Genomic DNA, 16,865 nt, shown 5'->3' on the forward strand with positions numbered 1-16,865 from the left:
CAAGAGATTGCACTTATATTGTGGCTTGTGAGGTAAAATGAGGTCACTGGAAAATGAAATGAGGGCAAGCAAGGTCTTGTAAGTGCTGGAGGCAACAATAAATCATTTTCCCAGCTGTTTAACATTCTCTGTAATCATATGCGCTCTGTTATTTTGATAGCTAGCTAATCCAAACTATTTAGGTCAACAAGTCATATCAGAGACGCCATGTCTTAGTGCTTTTTCTTCAGTTGTCCTTCTTGCCCCTTTTTTCTCATGATTTTCAGGCCAGCAGCTCTGCATCCACAGCATCATTTATTTTTTTAAAAGCATTATAATTCAGTCATGATATGAAGATATTGAGTATATGTCAGAAATTTGAGAACATTTATTCATTCACTGACGATTCTGTAACCACGTGAAAGATTCCAATCTCTTGATACTGTATAACTAAACTTATTTAACATTTAATATGAGTCAATCACAATTGCTTTTTGTGAACAGATCTTCACATTTTCAACTGTTAGCAGCCAAACTAAGCATTTGTGTTCATAATGTGAAAGATGAATGCCTTTGATCTGCAGAAGAGATGAACATGCCGTTTAGAAAAAACAAAACAAAAATCATGCATGTACAGTTATTCCAGGGAAAATTATTTTACAGAGAACACTAGTAGAAAATTATTCAGTCCATTACCACTGAGTTCAAAAGCTACATCTACTTTCCCAACAATTCTAGGCCAATCCCTATGAGTTTTACTTGGAAAACCACAATCCATCACACTTATTTTCCCATCATAAATAATAAAAAAAAGGAATGTTCTCTATAAATGAATAAAATGAGTTATCGGATAAACTTTTTCTGGAAGAAAAGCATTACATTTAGGCATTTTTAAACAATATGATCTTTAGATAATGATTTTAGAAAAAATAAAGATGTTACCTGAAATATATGAAAAAAATATGTATTTCCATATTCAATGACATGAACAGCTGCATCTATTTGTTTCACTGTATCTGGAAATCCAAATTCATAGATGGAGCTAAAATAGCCCTTTGACTCCATTTTTTGAAAAACAATATTTATGACCTAGTAGAAGAGTAAATATTTACACTATTCAATAGCTTTAGGATTTTTAAAAATGTTTCTTATGGTCACCAAGGTTGCATTTATTTGATAAAAAAAAAAGAAGTGAAATATTACATTTTAATATTTTTCTATTTCAATGCATTCTAAAATGTAATTTATTCCTGTGATGGAAAAACTGAATTTCCAGCTTCCATTGCTCTTCAGTGTCTAATGATCCTTCAGAAATCCTTCTAATATCTTGATTTTGTGCTGAAGAAACATGATCATTATCATTCCCGAGAGTAGAGACGCTGCTTAATATTTTTGTGGAAACCATGATACATTTTTTCCAGGATTCTTTATTTCAAAAGAACAATTTATTTGAGATCTTTTGTAACATTATGAATGAATTTACAGTAACTTGCTGAATAAATATATTAAAGGTAGGGTAGGCAATGTTCTACAGAAATATTATGTGTAATATTTTTATAGAGCCAAACTCAAGGAGTTCTCCACCTCTTTACGAGGTCAGGGCTATATCTAGTAATCCTGCAGGATTCATAGGAGCCACATATTACAAAAGACATGTTGAAACCGGAGAGATTTAATGAGAGGAATAACAAACAAACAAAATCCCGAGGCTTTTCTCAGTTGATTGCAGTATAACACACACTTGAGGTATAATCCATTTATTAAAGGAATATCCTACTGATATAAATCTGGATGGAAACATTGTAGATATGGATATTCTCTGCCAGACCTGTATGTGATGGTGCTTCTCTTCCATTTGGGCCGTGCAGGATAAAAGCTGAAGTTCTCCTCATCAGGTACTCCACATCTTTCCTCTCTCAGATCCAGAAGATCCAGACTTTTCCGCAGCACTGCTCTGATCTTCTCCTTCATTGAAGACCACACATCTTCAGTTGATAGAATCGCTGCAGATATTCCTGTCAAACAGTAATCTGCTTTATTGTATTATATTTAAGTATTTATGAAAAGTTTATCCTTATTTTTATTATTATTTATACTCTTTATAAGTAATTGTAGCCATTTATTAAATTATTTACTTGATTTATAACAATAAATTAATAATAAGGTGGTCCATCATTCTGTAATCAATCTATCAAGAACAAATTATATACGATTTATGATTTATGTTCCTCTTATGTTTGTTTTAACAATACTTTAAAATTATGGATTATTTTACTTTAATAGTTTTTACAAATGAATATTTTACTTTTACTGTATAAAGTTTACCGCTATTAAGTATTATGCATGGAAATTATTTGAAATGAAGTTACAATATGATCCAAATAATTATAAGTATTTACATAATAATATATTTTTAATGTTTTTATTTTCACACAATGTGAAAATTATTTTTATTTTTTTATTTTATTTACAACAATAATAATAACTTTTATTCTATTATTATTATTATTAAGGATTTGTTTGTTTTACAAACCAAATATTGAAATGGGGGTAACTGTAATACAAATCAAACTTTGATGCGATCTGTCCAATAGAAATCAAAGATTATCTGTGCAATAAAATATGTTGGATATGTAGCCTTGCCTTGAGAAACACATAATGACAGACAAACCTCAGCTTGATGGATATCCTCTGGGCTCTGAAGACTCACATCCAACACAAAAAGATCCAAGGTCACAACCTGCTCATTTTGACAATGGCAAATTTATCTTCTACTTTTTATGTCGTCTGGGTCTTATACAACTCATGCATACCTTTAAGACAGTAAGAAATCACAAGGGACCCAGGCCCTCAAAACAAGAATTTATCGTCAGGCATTTAGTGGCTTTTGTCGTCCACAAAATGAGAACACGTCTAGTTTCGCATCAGGAGTCTTAGTGGGTGAAGAGGCTTATGATTGTGTCATGATTTGTTGGAAAACGATTTAAGATTTTGTTCATTTGGTATATTCTGAAATATTCTTTTTGCATGAAAAGGATTTCCAGAAGTACTTTTATTACTTATTTTATTACAGTCATGAACACACACACCGATTAGTGCATATCCAGGCTAAATACTTCGGTTTACCTCAGTCATGCAACTGCAGAACTGAATGGCTAACACGTTTTTTTTCTTTAGAAGTAATGATACAGTCATAAATTTGAATTGAAACCACATTCTGACTTTTTAGATACATTTGCATTTCAAATATGTTCCAAAGACATTAAACAGTAGATGCATTCACCACATAAAACACAAGCTCACCATGCTGAAAAATACAGTTCAGTACAACATAACTAATGCCATCTTTGCAGCCACTTTTGCTGCATGATTCACCTTTAAAATATAATTGGATTTAGGAACTATTAGTCTAACGAATGTCCATTAACATCCAAGCCAGGAAGTTGTCTTATCTGCACCAATAATTTCCTTTTGTTTGACGTCATATTCATACACATCGGAGCCAACAAAGAAATGAAGAGAACCTGAAAAAAATTAGAGTGACGGATGAAAGTTATGTGAATGAAAATACATTTTAGTTAAATTATAGACCAATTGCAATCAGACTGGTACCTACCATCTTTATAAATTGCTGCACTTAGGGGTCCATTTATTTCTGGGAAGTCATCAGAAATGTTACGTGGGCTGGAGTCACTCATTGTCTTGTTGTGTTCATTATACCTATGAGAAGAAAAAAAAAAACATTTGCAGTGTCATTCATTGAGACCGATATTAGTGATATTAAGACTGCTCTTGCATCTTTATAGTTCACCTCCAGTACTGGTGTTGGGTGAAGAACAGGGTGTGTACAGTTTTGTGAATGTGGACTGCAGCATCTATCTGCTGTACCCATGATGGGAACCCCAGGCTGCTGATGTTTTTCGCTCTGCCTTTTACCTGGGATCCTTTCACAGTCCAGAAATTTGTCCCTGCATTGAATGTAGAACAGAAAATGGGTTTTATTCTACACATTGAAGGCAATTCAGGACTACATGATGTCAAACCTGTTCCTTACCGTTGAACAGAAATGCTGCTGAGCGCTGGGGAACCCAGTAAGCAGCGTCGATCCGACAATCAATTTTTGGCATGAAATTGCTGATCGGACCTTCCTTTATATCATTTTGATTATTGTGTTTGATCCACAAGTATCTGCAATGGGACAAATAGAGTTACATTTGATAACCTTATATGATAAAAATTACGCATGTGATATAAGCAAGTAAATATTGCCATTGTCATTGATAAATTGATAAATAAAATATAAATGCATAATTGCAAGAAATAGTCATAACAGAGAGAAACAATTGCAATTGTGAGAAAGATGCAATTACGAAGTATGAAATCAGAGTTTTGATTTAAATACTCATGTTTTACAAGTTCCTATTATGTTCTCTTCTTTTTATTACTTTCTAATGGATTGTAAGTGGCAGCTAACACTCTATGTGATCAACTCACTTGTCCCTGAAGAAGAAAATGGCTTCTCCAACAGTAGTCACAGCATCAAAAGTCAGATTGGAATTACATGTGTCCTTGAATGACGCGGGGAAATATGAACCACTGTACCAGGGGCTGCTGGGATAGCTCCAGCTAAATCTTGCAGATGGATAGGGCCTTTTGTCCCTTGGCCCTGTTGGACAGAAACAAACACAGACATGTGATCTCTCATATAAATGTGGAAACTGAACACTGCCCCTGTTCCCACAATATCACCATTTCACAGTTATAGATTGTGAAACATGATTTGTATTACCGTAGAGTGTGTTTATGTTCATGATATCTTCACTGGAGAGCAGGTTTTGTGTTTTTCTATTTTTGTACGTCGGATACATCACTGAATCTGGGTTTTGCGAGTGCTTCAGACCAAGTGCATGACCAAACTCATGTGCAGCTACCACATACAGGTTAAACCCTGAAGAAAAACAGTGAGAAAACAAGTCAACCATTTTCTTTTTAGTACTAAGTGTAGTCCTATATTATTTGAGTATGTCTTATTTAAGTAACCTTTGAACCCAGCCGTCCATGCTTCAGCTTCATCAAAATGAACGTCCCCACCGATGCCTTCCCCTGGGCCAAAAGCATGGGCCAGTGTGCCATCCGGACCATCGAAAGGGAAGGAGTCACCATGTTCTAGGAGTTCATTGCAGAATAATTGAACATCATCTTCGAAGGTGAAAGAGCATGTAAGTGGATGCTAACTTACCGTTTCCAACAAACTCCACCATGATGTCCGCCTGGTGTGAATATGACCTCTGGAAGGTGAGAGGGCTGGCCTTTGCCCATGCATCTAGAGCCAACGCGAACAGATCATCCACTGTATTCACTGGTAAGTCACTGGTGTATCTCCCTACACTGTAAGAGTGTACGCCTTTCATTACCAAACATGCTGGAGCGTTACCGTCCAGATTAGGAGCATTTTATATAACGTACAATATAAATATGGTATTTACCTGTAAGTGATGATGTTTTTCTTCCACCTGTTTCCACGTCTGTGACTATAATCCTCCACATCTGAGACGCCACATCTAGGAGCCGTCATGACAGCGAGGGTGTCTGGGTTCAGGGTTCCCGTCCTGTTCAGCCCAAAAAAGCTCTGCATGTCTTTCAGTTTGGAAGAGAAAGAGGGACGACTCCTCCTCCTGCGGCCTTTAGGATCTGCTTGGAAACTGTAGAATTTCTGCAGGTATTTCTACAAGAACATGTGCAGGATACACCACAGTCAACATGAACATCAAATATCATTATATTTCCACCCACTTCCTGTGTTTCATCCACTTGATAAGCTTTACTTTATCATCAATATGCTTTTAGGTTCAAAGGAAAATAAGCTGCATTTTCATTATATTATGCAAATGTATTTTTTTATTTGTATTTATTTTTTTACATGTAAAACTGCAAACATTCACATTAGGTATGAACAAATAGACTGTTATTTGTACATTTGTTCATGTATGTAAAGACCGAATAGATAGAAATAAACAGAAATAGAAAATACACTTCAATTGTTTCGAACGAAAAATTTTATATTGAGAATGGAATATCATCAATGAGAACACAATATCTCTATTACAGTATTTTTCTCTTATATATATATATATATATATATATATATATATATATATATATATATATATATATATGTACACACACACACACACACACAATGTCTTAACAAAGAAAAAATAAATAAATTGCAAGTATTACCTCCTTGAAAAAGGTACAAATGAGTGACTTACTGTCGCCACGGACAGGTCATTCTGAGCAGGTCTTGTCGGATGCACTGGTCCATCATCTTCCAGTGGTAAAGGTGCTGGATGATACTGACCAAAAAGGCCAAAGGCACAAACCAGACAGAGTAAAACCTGCATCTCCCCTTGGCAGACCACAGAAGCTTCTGAAAATGGCCAGTCCAAGGAGACTTTGAAAGTCTTAGCTGATGGGAATGCCTTTTAACGTATTATTATGACTCAGACAGTGCCAAGACCAGGAAAACCTCAAGCTTAGGGAGTGGTTTGCTCTGGTCACAAGAAAAGAGGGATCCTGTGTAAGATGTGTCAAATTATATGCATCAAAGGCATTTACCTCAAAAAGCAATTCCTAGATTTCACATGGGACTGTCTGAGTGGCATCTAGCATATTTCCTACAGTATTTCATACCCAATGAAATGCCTCTTCCATTAGGGATACCCGTGTGGTGGAGAGAATAGAATTAGACTTTTAAAGAAAGCATTCCCCTCCCCCTCCCCCCTCCATCCTCAAATAGCTCTAATGTAAGCAATGTTTTGCACTGTGGAGTGTTGTATCTGGTGATCTGCAGCATTTATAAATGAATGCACCGTTGTTTGTTTTCCTTGCCTTTCCTTGAGAATTTGGCAGAATACTGCAAGTCTAGTTGTGAAAATATTGTTATGAAAGAGTTTTTTAGGAAAATCTGTAGATTCAATAGTTTATGAACAATAATAATACAATCCCTACTATTTTAAAGATTGAAGTTTTAGCCTTTTGCAAATGCTCTTAAACAGAGGGAAAATTGCTTCATTAGTACTGTTAATTGCAATAATGTTATACATCATCACTGGCATTTTATTGCTTGCACAGTTTTGAGACCAATTAGTGAGTCCACTGTATTCATTAATATTTTAGTATTAATTATTATTATTTTTTAATAGGATAAATTGTAATATTATTGGTTCCATCTCATTGCTTTTGTACATTGTAATGGACTTTTTTTTTCTTAGCAGAATTTTTAATTACACAGTTAAGAATATAAAACATAACTTAAACCCAAAATTCGATATTTAATGTCCATCAGTAACAATGTACAGTCTGTCAGTTATTACAGCAAAATTACATTTGCGATGAGGATCAACTGTATATTACGGAAGTCTGTTTCTACAACAGAATAAAAAAATATAAAGAACACATAATAAAGAATAAAAAGTCACAGTCACTAGTCCCCAGTATTTTTTTTATTCTGGTGCAGAACAGGCGTTCATAATATATTATATCTTACATATAGTGATATATGCAGGTATTAGTAATGTTTCCATAGTTATAAGCTTACATTTTCTATCAATTTCTAATTTGTTTTATGAGAACATGACCATGTCTCGACTATCGACAGTGTTGGATTCCAGTAAAGCAGACTTAGCATAAAACCCTCTATAAATACTTTTTGGTGTATAGTGCTAAAACGGGTAACGTGAATGAGTAGGAGGACAGTATTTAAAGAAACATGTAATTGTAAGTTACATGTTTAAAAGACATGTTTAAAACAGATATAATTGTGGCCCCACTGCCTTTCTGCCATAAAATGCTAAAGTGGCTAATTGTAAAATTGTTTGCGGTGAGGAGAATAGATAAAATAAAATTCCTTGTACAATTGGGCTCCGCTTGTAGCACATAAAATACAACATTAGCAGACTCCAGACAAACAAGTGACTGTCTAACAGGGTGGAAAGCTTTTTCTTTCTCACGTTCATCAAACATACAGGCCGAAAAAAAAAAGGAAAAAGAAAAAACACGTCCTGAAACATGCAACAGTATTTCCCTTCTTGGACACATTGAACCTCACATGGCTGCCAAGAGCCCTGCCAGGGTGCCTTAGAGCAAGAAGGAAATAGCCAATTCAATTTCAACAGAAAGTTCTGCTTTTCCAAGATATCACAAGCTTCATGTTTGAACAGATCTAATGCTTAAATTATCATTCATCGCTGGAAATGCAACCTCTTTAGATTGAGCCGATAGGAGCATTCACAGCGACACTGCTAGTTCACATACCGGATTGAAAGGTTTAATTAGCAAATATGTAGCACATATACATCTTTAACAGCTCGCTTCATATGTTTCTATGGCATCTCTTGTTTTCTGCATTGGTTTCATAATGCACAGCCGAAAGCCAATGATCCACAGATTGCACCGCATTCCTTATTTTTCCTTCAAATGACTTCCATTGCACAACTCGCAACCACTCACACTTGCAAAAGATGACCCTGGTTATCATTGAGGCAATCATATGGTTAATTCTGTTGAACAGAAAATGCATTGTTTAGGATTCAGAAAAACCGCTAGGAGATCTAATATGTGGAGGGGTGAGGAGGACATAGGATGAGGATGTTTGCTAAAAATGAGGGTTATTTTGCCTTAATCCTTCAGTGACAAATGATTGGAACCTGGAGTAACGTGACTTCAGTGTGATCTTGAAATACACAAAAATTAACACATATGAAATACTATAAATACTAAATGCTATTATATTATTTTAGCTTAATAATGACTTAAATATAAGTCTCCTTTTGTCATAAATGCAGATTAGAAATTTTTCTAGACAAAACGTGTTTTTTCAGTTTCATTAGAATCTCACTTAAAAGCGTGAAAATATGTATGAAAACTTCTGATTCAAGGTTCTGCTTTGTTTTCATACTGTTTTGTAAGGCCACTTAATTCGATTTCAGACAGTAATCGGCAGAGCATTCAAGGGAAAACGAGACCAAGAAAAAATTAAGTAAATAAAAACATTAAATACAATTACCACAACACCAAATTAGCAGATTTATTACATTGAACTAATTTTTGGCCTACACCTTTAACCTCAAACAATGGTTATTAATACAAAATATGTAGTTTATAGCCCAAACAGGATCTGAGTTAATGTCTTTATTTTCTTCTCCACTATTTTAGTACGGATCTGAACAATATAATTAGTATGCTACACATGAAAAAGCATTTGCTCAACTTCCAGCAGAGTTACATAATTTAAACTATTCACAGAGTGCCAGTGGTACTGGAGAGCTCTCTACTGCCATCTCCTTGTGTCTAGTCACGTGACACGTAAAGCACAGTCATTCTCACCAACAGACGGGGCTATAGAGTAAAATACCGTATGCGTCATATTCATCCGTGCTCATCATAAGAGGCTATTAACTGCAAGGAAATTAAGTTCACCCAAAAAAAAAACACCCCCTATTTGACTTTTTTTCCTTCATAAAACAATAAAATAAGATATTTTCGGAAATGTAATAAATAGTCACTAAAATATGGGTTCTGACATTCTTAAAAATTTCGTATTTTGTGTTCCACAGAAGAAAAATCATACAGGTTTGGAACAACATGAGGGTGAGTAAATGATCACTGCATTTTAGAAATGCACAGTGGGACAAATGTATATCTAAGCAGGAAACAAATGCTGTAATGTGATCAAAACATTCCACATTCCTTCATGTAAGTCAGAATGAAATGGAAATTCACTATCATCGATTTCCTAAATGCATGCTAGTGATCCTATTGTGCAGCACTTAATTCATAAACATGTTTCATAAAAAAAAAAAAAGAAAAAAAAAAAAAGTCCAAACTAGTCCTTCTGGTGACATATGCCTTTCTGCCTTCACTTTTGAATGCAATGCACATATGTCAAAATCTAATAAACTATTGATGGATATAATAAAGTACCTACCCTAGTTTTTTTTTGATAATGCATTGCACTTTGATGTACATCACAATATGAAAAATATTATTTGTCACTACTTCCATTTCATCGCGGCTATAATTTACCAGTAAGCTATAACAACAATAGACAATGCAACACACAAGATACACAATGTGTAAATGTTGAAACTAAATGTTAGAAAACTGCAGAAATAAAATGATTAACCTTTATCACTTAACTGTCACTATATGAGATACCAGAGACAAACTGTCTTTTTGAAGTATTGTCTGAATGTGGGCAAAAGCTATCCTTAGCTTCATAAAAAGGTCCGTATTTACTTCATGAGTGCCAACTATTCCAACAGTTTGTATGATTTCTTGTATCTTCACCAGTCCTGTCCATTAGTCAGAGTTCTCCTCATCGCTGGAGTTAGACAAAAGTGGACATTCCCGTCTTCTGTTCTGGCTAGTCCTCCTCTTCCTCCGGCCAACCATCCTAAGCCTCCGCCGGATGATGTCTGGAACACAATCGACACCTCTCATAAGTCTCCATCTATGGGAAAGTGACAGATTTAACGGTTTTGTGCAACATGTACACAGTGTTGTACTTACCACCCCACACTCTCATAGTCTTGCTGGTCGTCACGCCAGTAGAGACTGGTTGAAGATCTCCAGTGACGATAGAGGCGTGTATGGAGCACAGACAGGGTGAGAAGCACTAAGAGGAATCCCAAAGCGCCTGCTGCCCACACGGCCTCATCTGTACGTTGTATGGGTATCCTCTCGCCCCTCAGCGGCCCTCCTAAATGAGGAGACTTTGGGGAGTCTGAGATTCCACACTGTCCAAGCTCCCCGCATTCAGATCCTGACCTCTGAGCTTTTGTGTCAGTCTTAATGCGATGCTTCTTACTTTCTGTCATAGGTTTCTTTCTGTCTGTTTGGGATTCATGTCTTTCAGTCACATTATTTTGTGGCAACTGCTTCTCGGTTGTCTTTGAATTGTCCTTTGCAGAACTGAGAGATTGTGTAACAGTTAGCACTGAGAAGGAGGCCATCTTTTTTGTATGATTTTGTAGTAGTGTGTCTGTAAGGTTCAGTTTAGCAGATTCTGGTTTGACGTCATCTTTCAGTTCCACCAGGGATTGTTTGACGACCATCCTGCTCTTCCTGGTTCTCCCTCTGGTCCTCTGTACCTCGATGAGACTGAGAGTCTCCATGCAGCAGTTTTTAAGGAACTAACAGATGAAAGTGAAATTTGGCATAGAAGGATATTATTTGTATTTGTATATACATAAATCGACAGCATTATCATACAAATCTCGATTGATTTATTGGTCAATGTAATGCAGTTTCTTCACCTTTAGTCTCTCCACTTTGGACATCTCTTGACTGGTGTTCTCCGGTTTGTCCATAGGAGCTGGTTTTGTCAAATATAGATTGTACTTTGCTCTTTGGCTTGTATTAGTCAGACTAATATCGGAGGAAATGGCAAACAACCAATCACAAACCCCCAGCGTGACGCGAGACATCTCTAGTGAGCGACCCCACGAGACCACTGCTAAAGGCTTTCAGAAAGATAACAGACATGAGAAATTTGTCAGAAATGGTGCTTTTTAGATAAACAGACAGATAAATAACATTTTATAGAACGGCTCAATTTGCTACTGGTAGTTTATGCATTAGGTGTTGTTAACTAATTAGTCTACACACAGTACAATAATGTTTAAATAACCTTGCTGTCACAGTAATAAATTATAGTTTTAAATACAGTAATTTTGTTAAAACGATAACAAAAGAAATATGTTATTAATGTCATTAATAGTTGTTTGATGTCAGTTCCCTTCTCTTTCCACAACTACTGTGAACAGACAGTCATCCAGTGTTTAATGTAGACACCTGTGTTACACAGTCGTTGTGGTGAACGGTGACAGCGAATGACTCACCCTGTGTTGGCTGAGCCAGGGGTGAGGTGTGAGGATGTAATGAGACAGACACGAGCGAGCCAGCCCCGTCAAACTCCTGCGAGCTTCCGCTGAGACACACGGGTGATACAGAAACACCAGCGCTCCATTCTGTCACAAACAACACGTGCAGAGCTTATCAAGTTATATTCAGTAACAGCTTTAGCTATAGAAATGCTGTGACTGTGCATTACTTTGAGGTTGTGTAGCCATCGCTGAGGAGGGCAGTAAAGATACTCTCCACTCTCTGCCTCAACAGGCCGGTAAGGACCACTGAAAAAATAGTAAGTTACTTTAACGAACACAGCTATGTAAAATGATAAACTACACATTTAAACAGGGTTAGACATTATTATCGAATAACGTTTGTTTCTGTTAAGTGTTGGCGCACGTGCATTCTTATGCCAAAGCGGACAGAATACAGTGCCAAAACCTTTACAATTTCTAGAAGTAGTTACTTACTACAGTACTACTGTATCAGTCCAGTTTGAGAAAATGACTTATGTGAGTCGTTCTTTTTAGCGAATCAAACGTAGTTCGAATTTCGAACGAATGACTATTATGAATTGCTTCTTTTTAGTGAATCAGAAACATACGATCAAAGTGCAGTTCGAATTTCGAACAAATGACTCTAATTCGTCGATTCAAGCACACACATTTATTCTGAGACTTAAAAAGCCCAGAGAACTGTTAATGGAGCTGTTAATGAACCAGGATAGTTCAGAGGAATCGGAACTGGAAGCAGATAAGGAATCACAGATAAGAGATCGGAGCGTGCGTCAGTGCTTACTGGGTGGGTATGCGGTCATTGTATATTATGGGTGTCTCCATACAGATGTGACCAGCAGCCTGCACAGGACAGAAAGCCAAGTTAAAAGATACTTTTATTAATAGTTTTTTCGTTACTCTAATCCGTTGATATGATGGACAAACAGCATGCAATCTATAATACATAGTTTATTTGGTCATTACATGGTCTTACTTGAGAATTAATGACCTCTTTGAAATTAATTTACCTTTATAGTATGTTTTGTGTCAATATCAGGCATATTCTGCAATAAAACGGAACATCTGTCAGCTATGTTTTTATCAGCAGTGTGCATTTGGTTTTGTCCAATAAAATATATTTTACCGTCTGTGACTGTGGCCAAAGCTCTTGACACAAAAGCTCGTCAGGTCCTGGTAGGTCTGTGACCAGATTTGTCTGAAATAATTGTATATGATACAAGGTAGGTTATGACACTGGTTATGACATAGATTTTTTTTAACACCATAGTCCTAACAATTACGGTTAAAAATGCAGACATGAGAATATTATAAATAAATGTAGGCCTAAAATTTGAGTAAATATTAATATAAATAGATTTTTTATTATTAATATTCAAGTAAATATTGATGATTTCATTTAGTATTTCAAAATAATTACATGAATGGGAAATGTTTCATGCAGTTTTAGATGATTTAGTAACTTAGCAGGATTACAGCTGTCCCTGCTTGTCATGTCAATTATTATTATGGTTATAATTTGATTAAACGTGCATGCTGAGTTGTTCAGAGTGAACTGAACAAAAGTCTAATAATGTCTACCTTGCCATTGTCGCAGTGTGTCAGGCTGGAAGGACAACACCGTGTCATACAGAGACAAATCAGTCCAGACAGGATGATCACTCGACGGCCCATGACTTCATCCGAGTGCAGTCAAATACATTCAGTACGGTAAGGTTTACTAAATCTCCGCCACATAATCCCAACACCCTGCACGACTTTATAAACGTAAAAGTCTGTGTTCAAACGCGTCTGATGATCCATGCTGAGCTCCACGATCCACACCTTCACTGTTGGAAAGTTAGTTTTGTTTACTTAGAAATACGAAACCAAGTTATAGAGAACGGCATCGCAATTTGTAATAAAGCAGAATAGAGCCGTCGGATATGGTTTGAGGTCTTGGGTCCTTATATAAACAACATCTGAAGTTTTTCTTTTGACAAGTTAAAAGTCATCAGTCCCCTGAATCGAAATATCGCGAGCTGTAACCTTAGGTACACCTTCCATTTACGCACACGTCTTCTGTTTATAATGGTCTGTACAGCCTGAGATCACGTAAACTTCATACACATAATAATGTGAGGAGTGTTCATGAGCCTTCAGGGGATACACACACACACATCTACGGTGGCTCGCATGGATCGAAACTCGTTATCGACCTTTAGAACTCCTTGACGTCATCTGCCAACTTGTTAACTAGGAAGTGTATTATTTATTAGTACAAAATGTTATTGAAAATTGTTGTAAGTTGTTTATCATAAATAAAATATGAAAAAAAGCTAAATGTCCCAGTAAAGTGAGACTTGAGTAAAAAATTAAATTAGTAATTTAAGTGAAAGCATGTGAATCTAAAATGGCTTAGTTGCGTTAACAAGACCCAACAAAAAGTTTATTTATTAATTTATTTTGTTATGGTTCTTTTAATGCAGTAGTTTTATCATATGACCTATTTAGCTTCTTTTCAAAATGAGTCATTGTGTTTCCTTCTGTACACAATGTAGCACAAACATATTTACATTTGTTTTTATCATAATTCCTGATATAGAGCTTAATAATGCATTAATAATAGTGCATTTAAACAATATTAATTATCAAAGATGTAAAAAAAAAAAAAAAAAAAAAAAAAAAAAAAAAACAGGTAAATTTAGTATGGTTGTAACAGATGTATCAGATGTGGAGTCTTCAAACTCTGTAAATGTTGTTATATCAGTGTTATTAAACTGCCTTCTGCTGTGAAATAGTGATAGATGAATAAATAAAAAATAATCTCTGAATAGAGATATAAAGGGGGGATTGCAAGTTTTTCATCTCAAAGTTTTGACTTTTTTTTCTCAACAATTGCCGAGTTTAAACTGTTTAACCTTTTTTGAATTTTTTTTTTTTTTTACTGATGGTCAGTATCAAAAACTTTAAAAAAAATGCATGGACAGCTGAAAGCAAAAAACATCAAATTGTCATATATAAGAATCAATACTGTAAAGAACATTTTCAGTTTAAAATTAAGATCTATAACCCAAGCTGAAACAAACGGCTTGTATGCAACCATCCATAATATATAAAATATAAATACTTATAAATAAAAAAGTATCATAAAATAAAAACTCGTGATGTTGTACTAAATGTACTTTTATTACAGCGGATCCTCTGACCAGTGTTTCTCCAACACAACAGTAATTACAGAACAGGAAAAAAAAAAAAAAATAGTTTCATTTATCTCTAGATATTGTTTTCTCTGATTCATGAATACTTTTAACACAATTTCAAGCCATTTATTCTGTTATTTTAACTTTTGTATTAATCTTTTTTAGACATTCAATAACATGTACACGATCTATACATTTTGATACAGGTTACATATGAGTTATAGTGGTGATGCTGAGCCAGAGGACAATGGTTGTGTGAGAACGGCACGCTAGCACGCTACTTTTCAAAAGAAATTCAGTACGCAATACATTAGTGTGCCGTTTCAACCACCGCAAATGAATACTGATGTCTTTACAAGAAATGTAGCCCTTCCCTGTAGACCAGCCCCTCTCTATCGCTCCCTGTTGTGTTTCTTTGTAGTGTTTGCGATAGGAGTGTCCAGGTCCATCAGAACTGAAATATCCATCACTTTTTCATAGCCTGTCAACAGGAGAGGAGACAACGCAGTAGTGACCGGGCATGGCAGCTGTGGGATGGCACAGTGTTTGACCAGAGGTTGAACCTCCATTATTTAGAAAATAAGTTTGCATTTCAATCTAATATTTCTGATATATCAGTATTACTTACATATCCCCTAAATTCAGTCAGTAGGACAAGTTTCAATCTAGGATAAAATAAAAAATAAGATGTGTAATCTATATCAGTGGCAGGTATGACACAGTTATGAGTAATGCCAACCAAATTCAAACAGCCCTCACCCAAAGGTATTAAAAAAAAACAAAATGGATCATCTGTGTGTTACAAAATATGATCATGACCTATGGGAGGATCCAAAATAGAAAACATTTGCCTCTTTTTCTGTGCCTTTTATAGCTCTTCTGCTGCACCTTCTGACATTCGCACGAATGGAGGATTCAGAATAAAGAGCACCCAAAAACGTTCCTGTGATCAACAGACAGATTTTCTAATACAAATGGAAACACAAAGTGTGCAGAGGTGACGTGTAAACACACACTACTCCCTGAAGTTCAACTCTGAGGCCCCGGAGCCCCAAGGCTCCTTGTACACAGGCCAGAAACTCCTTTAAAAGCGCAGAGAATCTTGATCGAACGTACACTGCCATCGATTTAGTTCATTTCTGATGCATTTTAAATCTTTATTTTAAACAAATATACAATATGAACACTCTCCCCAGAAGACGACTTTAGAGTTTGTTAGGTACACTGTATACTCGCTCGTTCACATTACAGCCAGATATTATTGAAAGGGGAGACACACCGTCTGCCTGGAGAGTTTTGTTTCACTAATGATTGCACAATGGAAACAAAAGAGGGAGGGTAACATTGTACTCCATCAGAAATGTTAAAACATGAGTAAGAATTTCACAAGAATGGCATCGGTCAACGTGACTCCTGCAGTCAAAAGTGATGTAAAGCAACCCAACAAGATAAACTCGCTGGGAAAACAAGAGTTTGCTTGAGAAGTTCCCCCAAGAAAGTGCATTCAGGCATCCGTGCGTTGAAATACTGGATCCAGGCGGAGCTTGGCGAGGAGTGATGGCGTGTGAATCAGCTGGGGAGAGTGAGGGCATGCAGGGCCATCGCAGCACAGATCATATCCTCACAATACTGGGCACTGACACTGCGGTATAGGCGCACAGAGGACAGAAAGAGAGCAGGGGGAGAGGGGGAGAAAGCCCCGCGTGTCTGAGAGGAAATTCTACTCATGGACTTGTCATCTCAGTTGCTTATAACAGCCAACAAATGAGGGAGAAAA

The 16,865-nt window shown here is 36.1% G+C and overlaps 2 protein-coding genes across 2 annotated transcripts; both read right to left on the reverse strand.

The window, feature by feature from the left end:
* Positions 1–3,167: 3,167 nt before the first annotated feature.
* LOC113069623 (matrilysin-like) lies at positions 3,168–6,698 on the reverse strand. The gene is made up of 10 exons (XM_026242790.1): positions 6,252–6,698; positions 5,466–5,704; positions 5,219–5,367; positions 5,020–5,145; positions 4,769–4,927; positions 4,474–4,645; positions 4,034–4,167; positions 3,791–3,947; positions 3,596–3,699; positions 3,168–3,503 (listed from the first exon to the last, which is right to left on the reverse strand). Exons 1-10 carry the CDS (start codon positions 6,381–6,383, stop codon positions 3,403–3,405), a joined length of 1,473 nt encoding a protein of 490 aa, XP_026098575.1. The 5' UTR covers positions 6,384–6,698; the 3' UTR covers positions 3,168–3,402.
* Positions 6,699–9,855: 3,157 nt separating this feature from the next.
* LOC113069625 (tumor protein p53-inducible protein 13-like) lies at positions 9,856–14,063 on the reverse strand. Its single transcript, XM_026242793.1, has 9 exons — positions 13,488–14,063; positions 13,033–13,104; positions 12,917–12,952; positions 12,691–12,749; positions 12,095–12,173; positions 11,883–12,011; positions 11,298–11,504; positions 10,555–11,174; positions 9,856–10,477 (listed from the first exon to the last, which is right to left on the reverse strand). Exons 1-9 carry the CDS (start codon positions 13,578–13,580, stop codon positions 10,342–10,344), a joined length of 1,431 nt encoding a protein of 476 aa, XP_026098578.1. The 5' UTR covers positions 13,581–14,063; the 3' UTR covers positions 9,856–10,341.
* Positions 14,064–16,865: the final 2,802 nt, after the last annotated feature.

The sequence above is a fragment of the Carassius auratus genome, unplaced genomic scaffold (genome assembly GCF_003368295.1).
Source record: "Carassius auratus strain Wakin unplaced genomic scaffold, ASM336829v1 scaf_tig00001874, whole genome shotgun sequence".
NCBI classification, from domain to species: domain Eukaryota; kingdom Metazoa; phylum Chordata; class Actinopteri; order Cypriniformes; family Cyprinidae; genus Carassius; species Carassius auratus.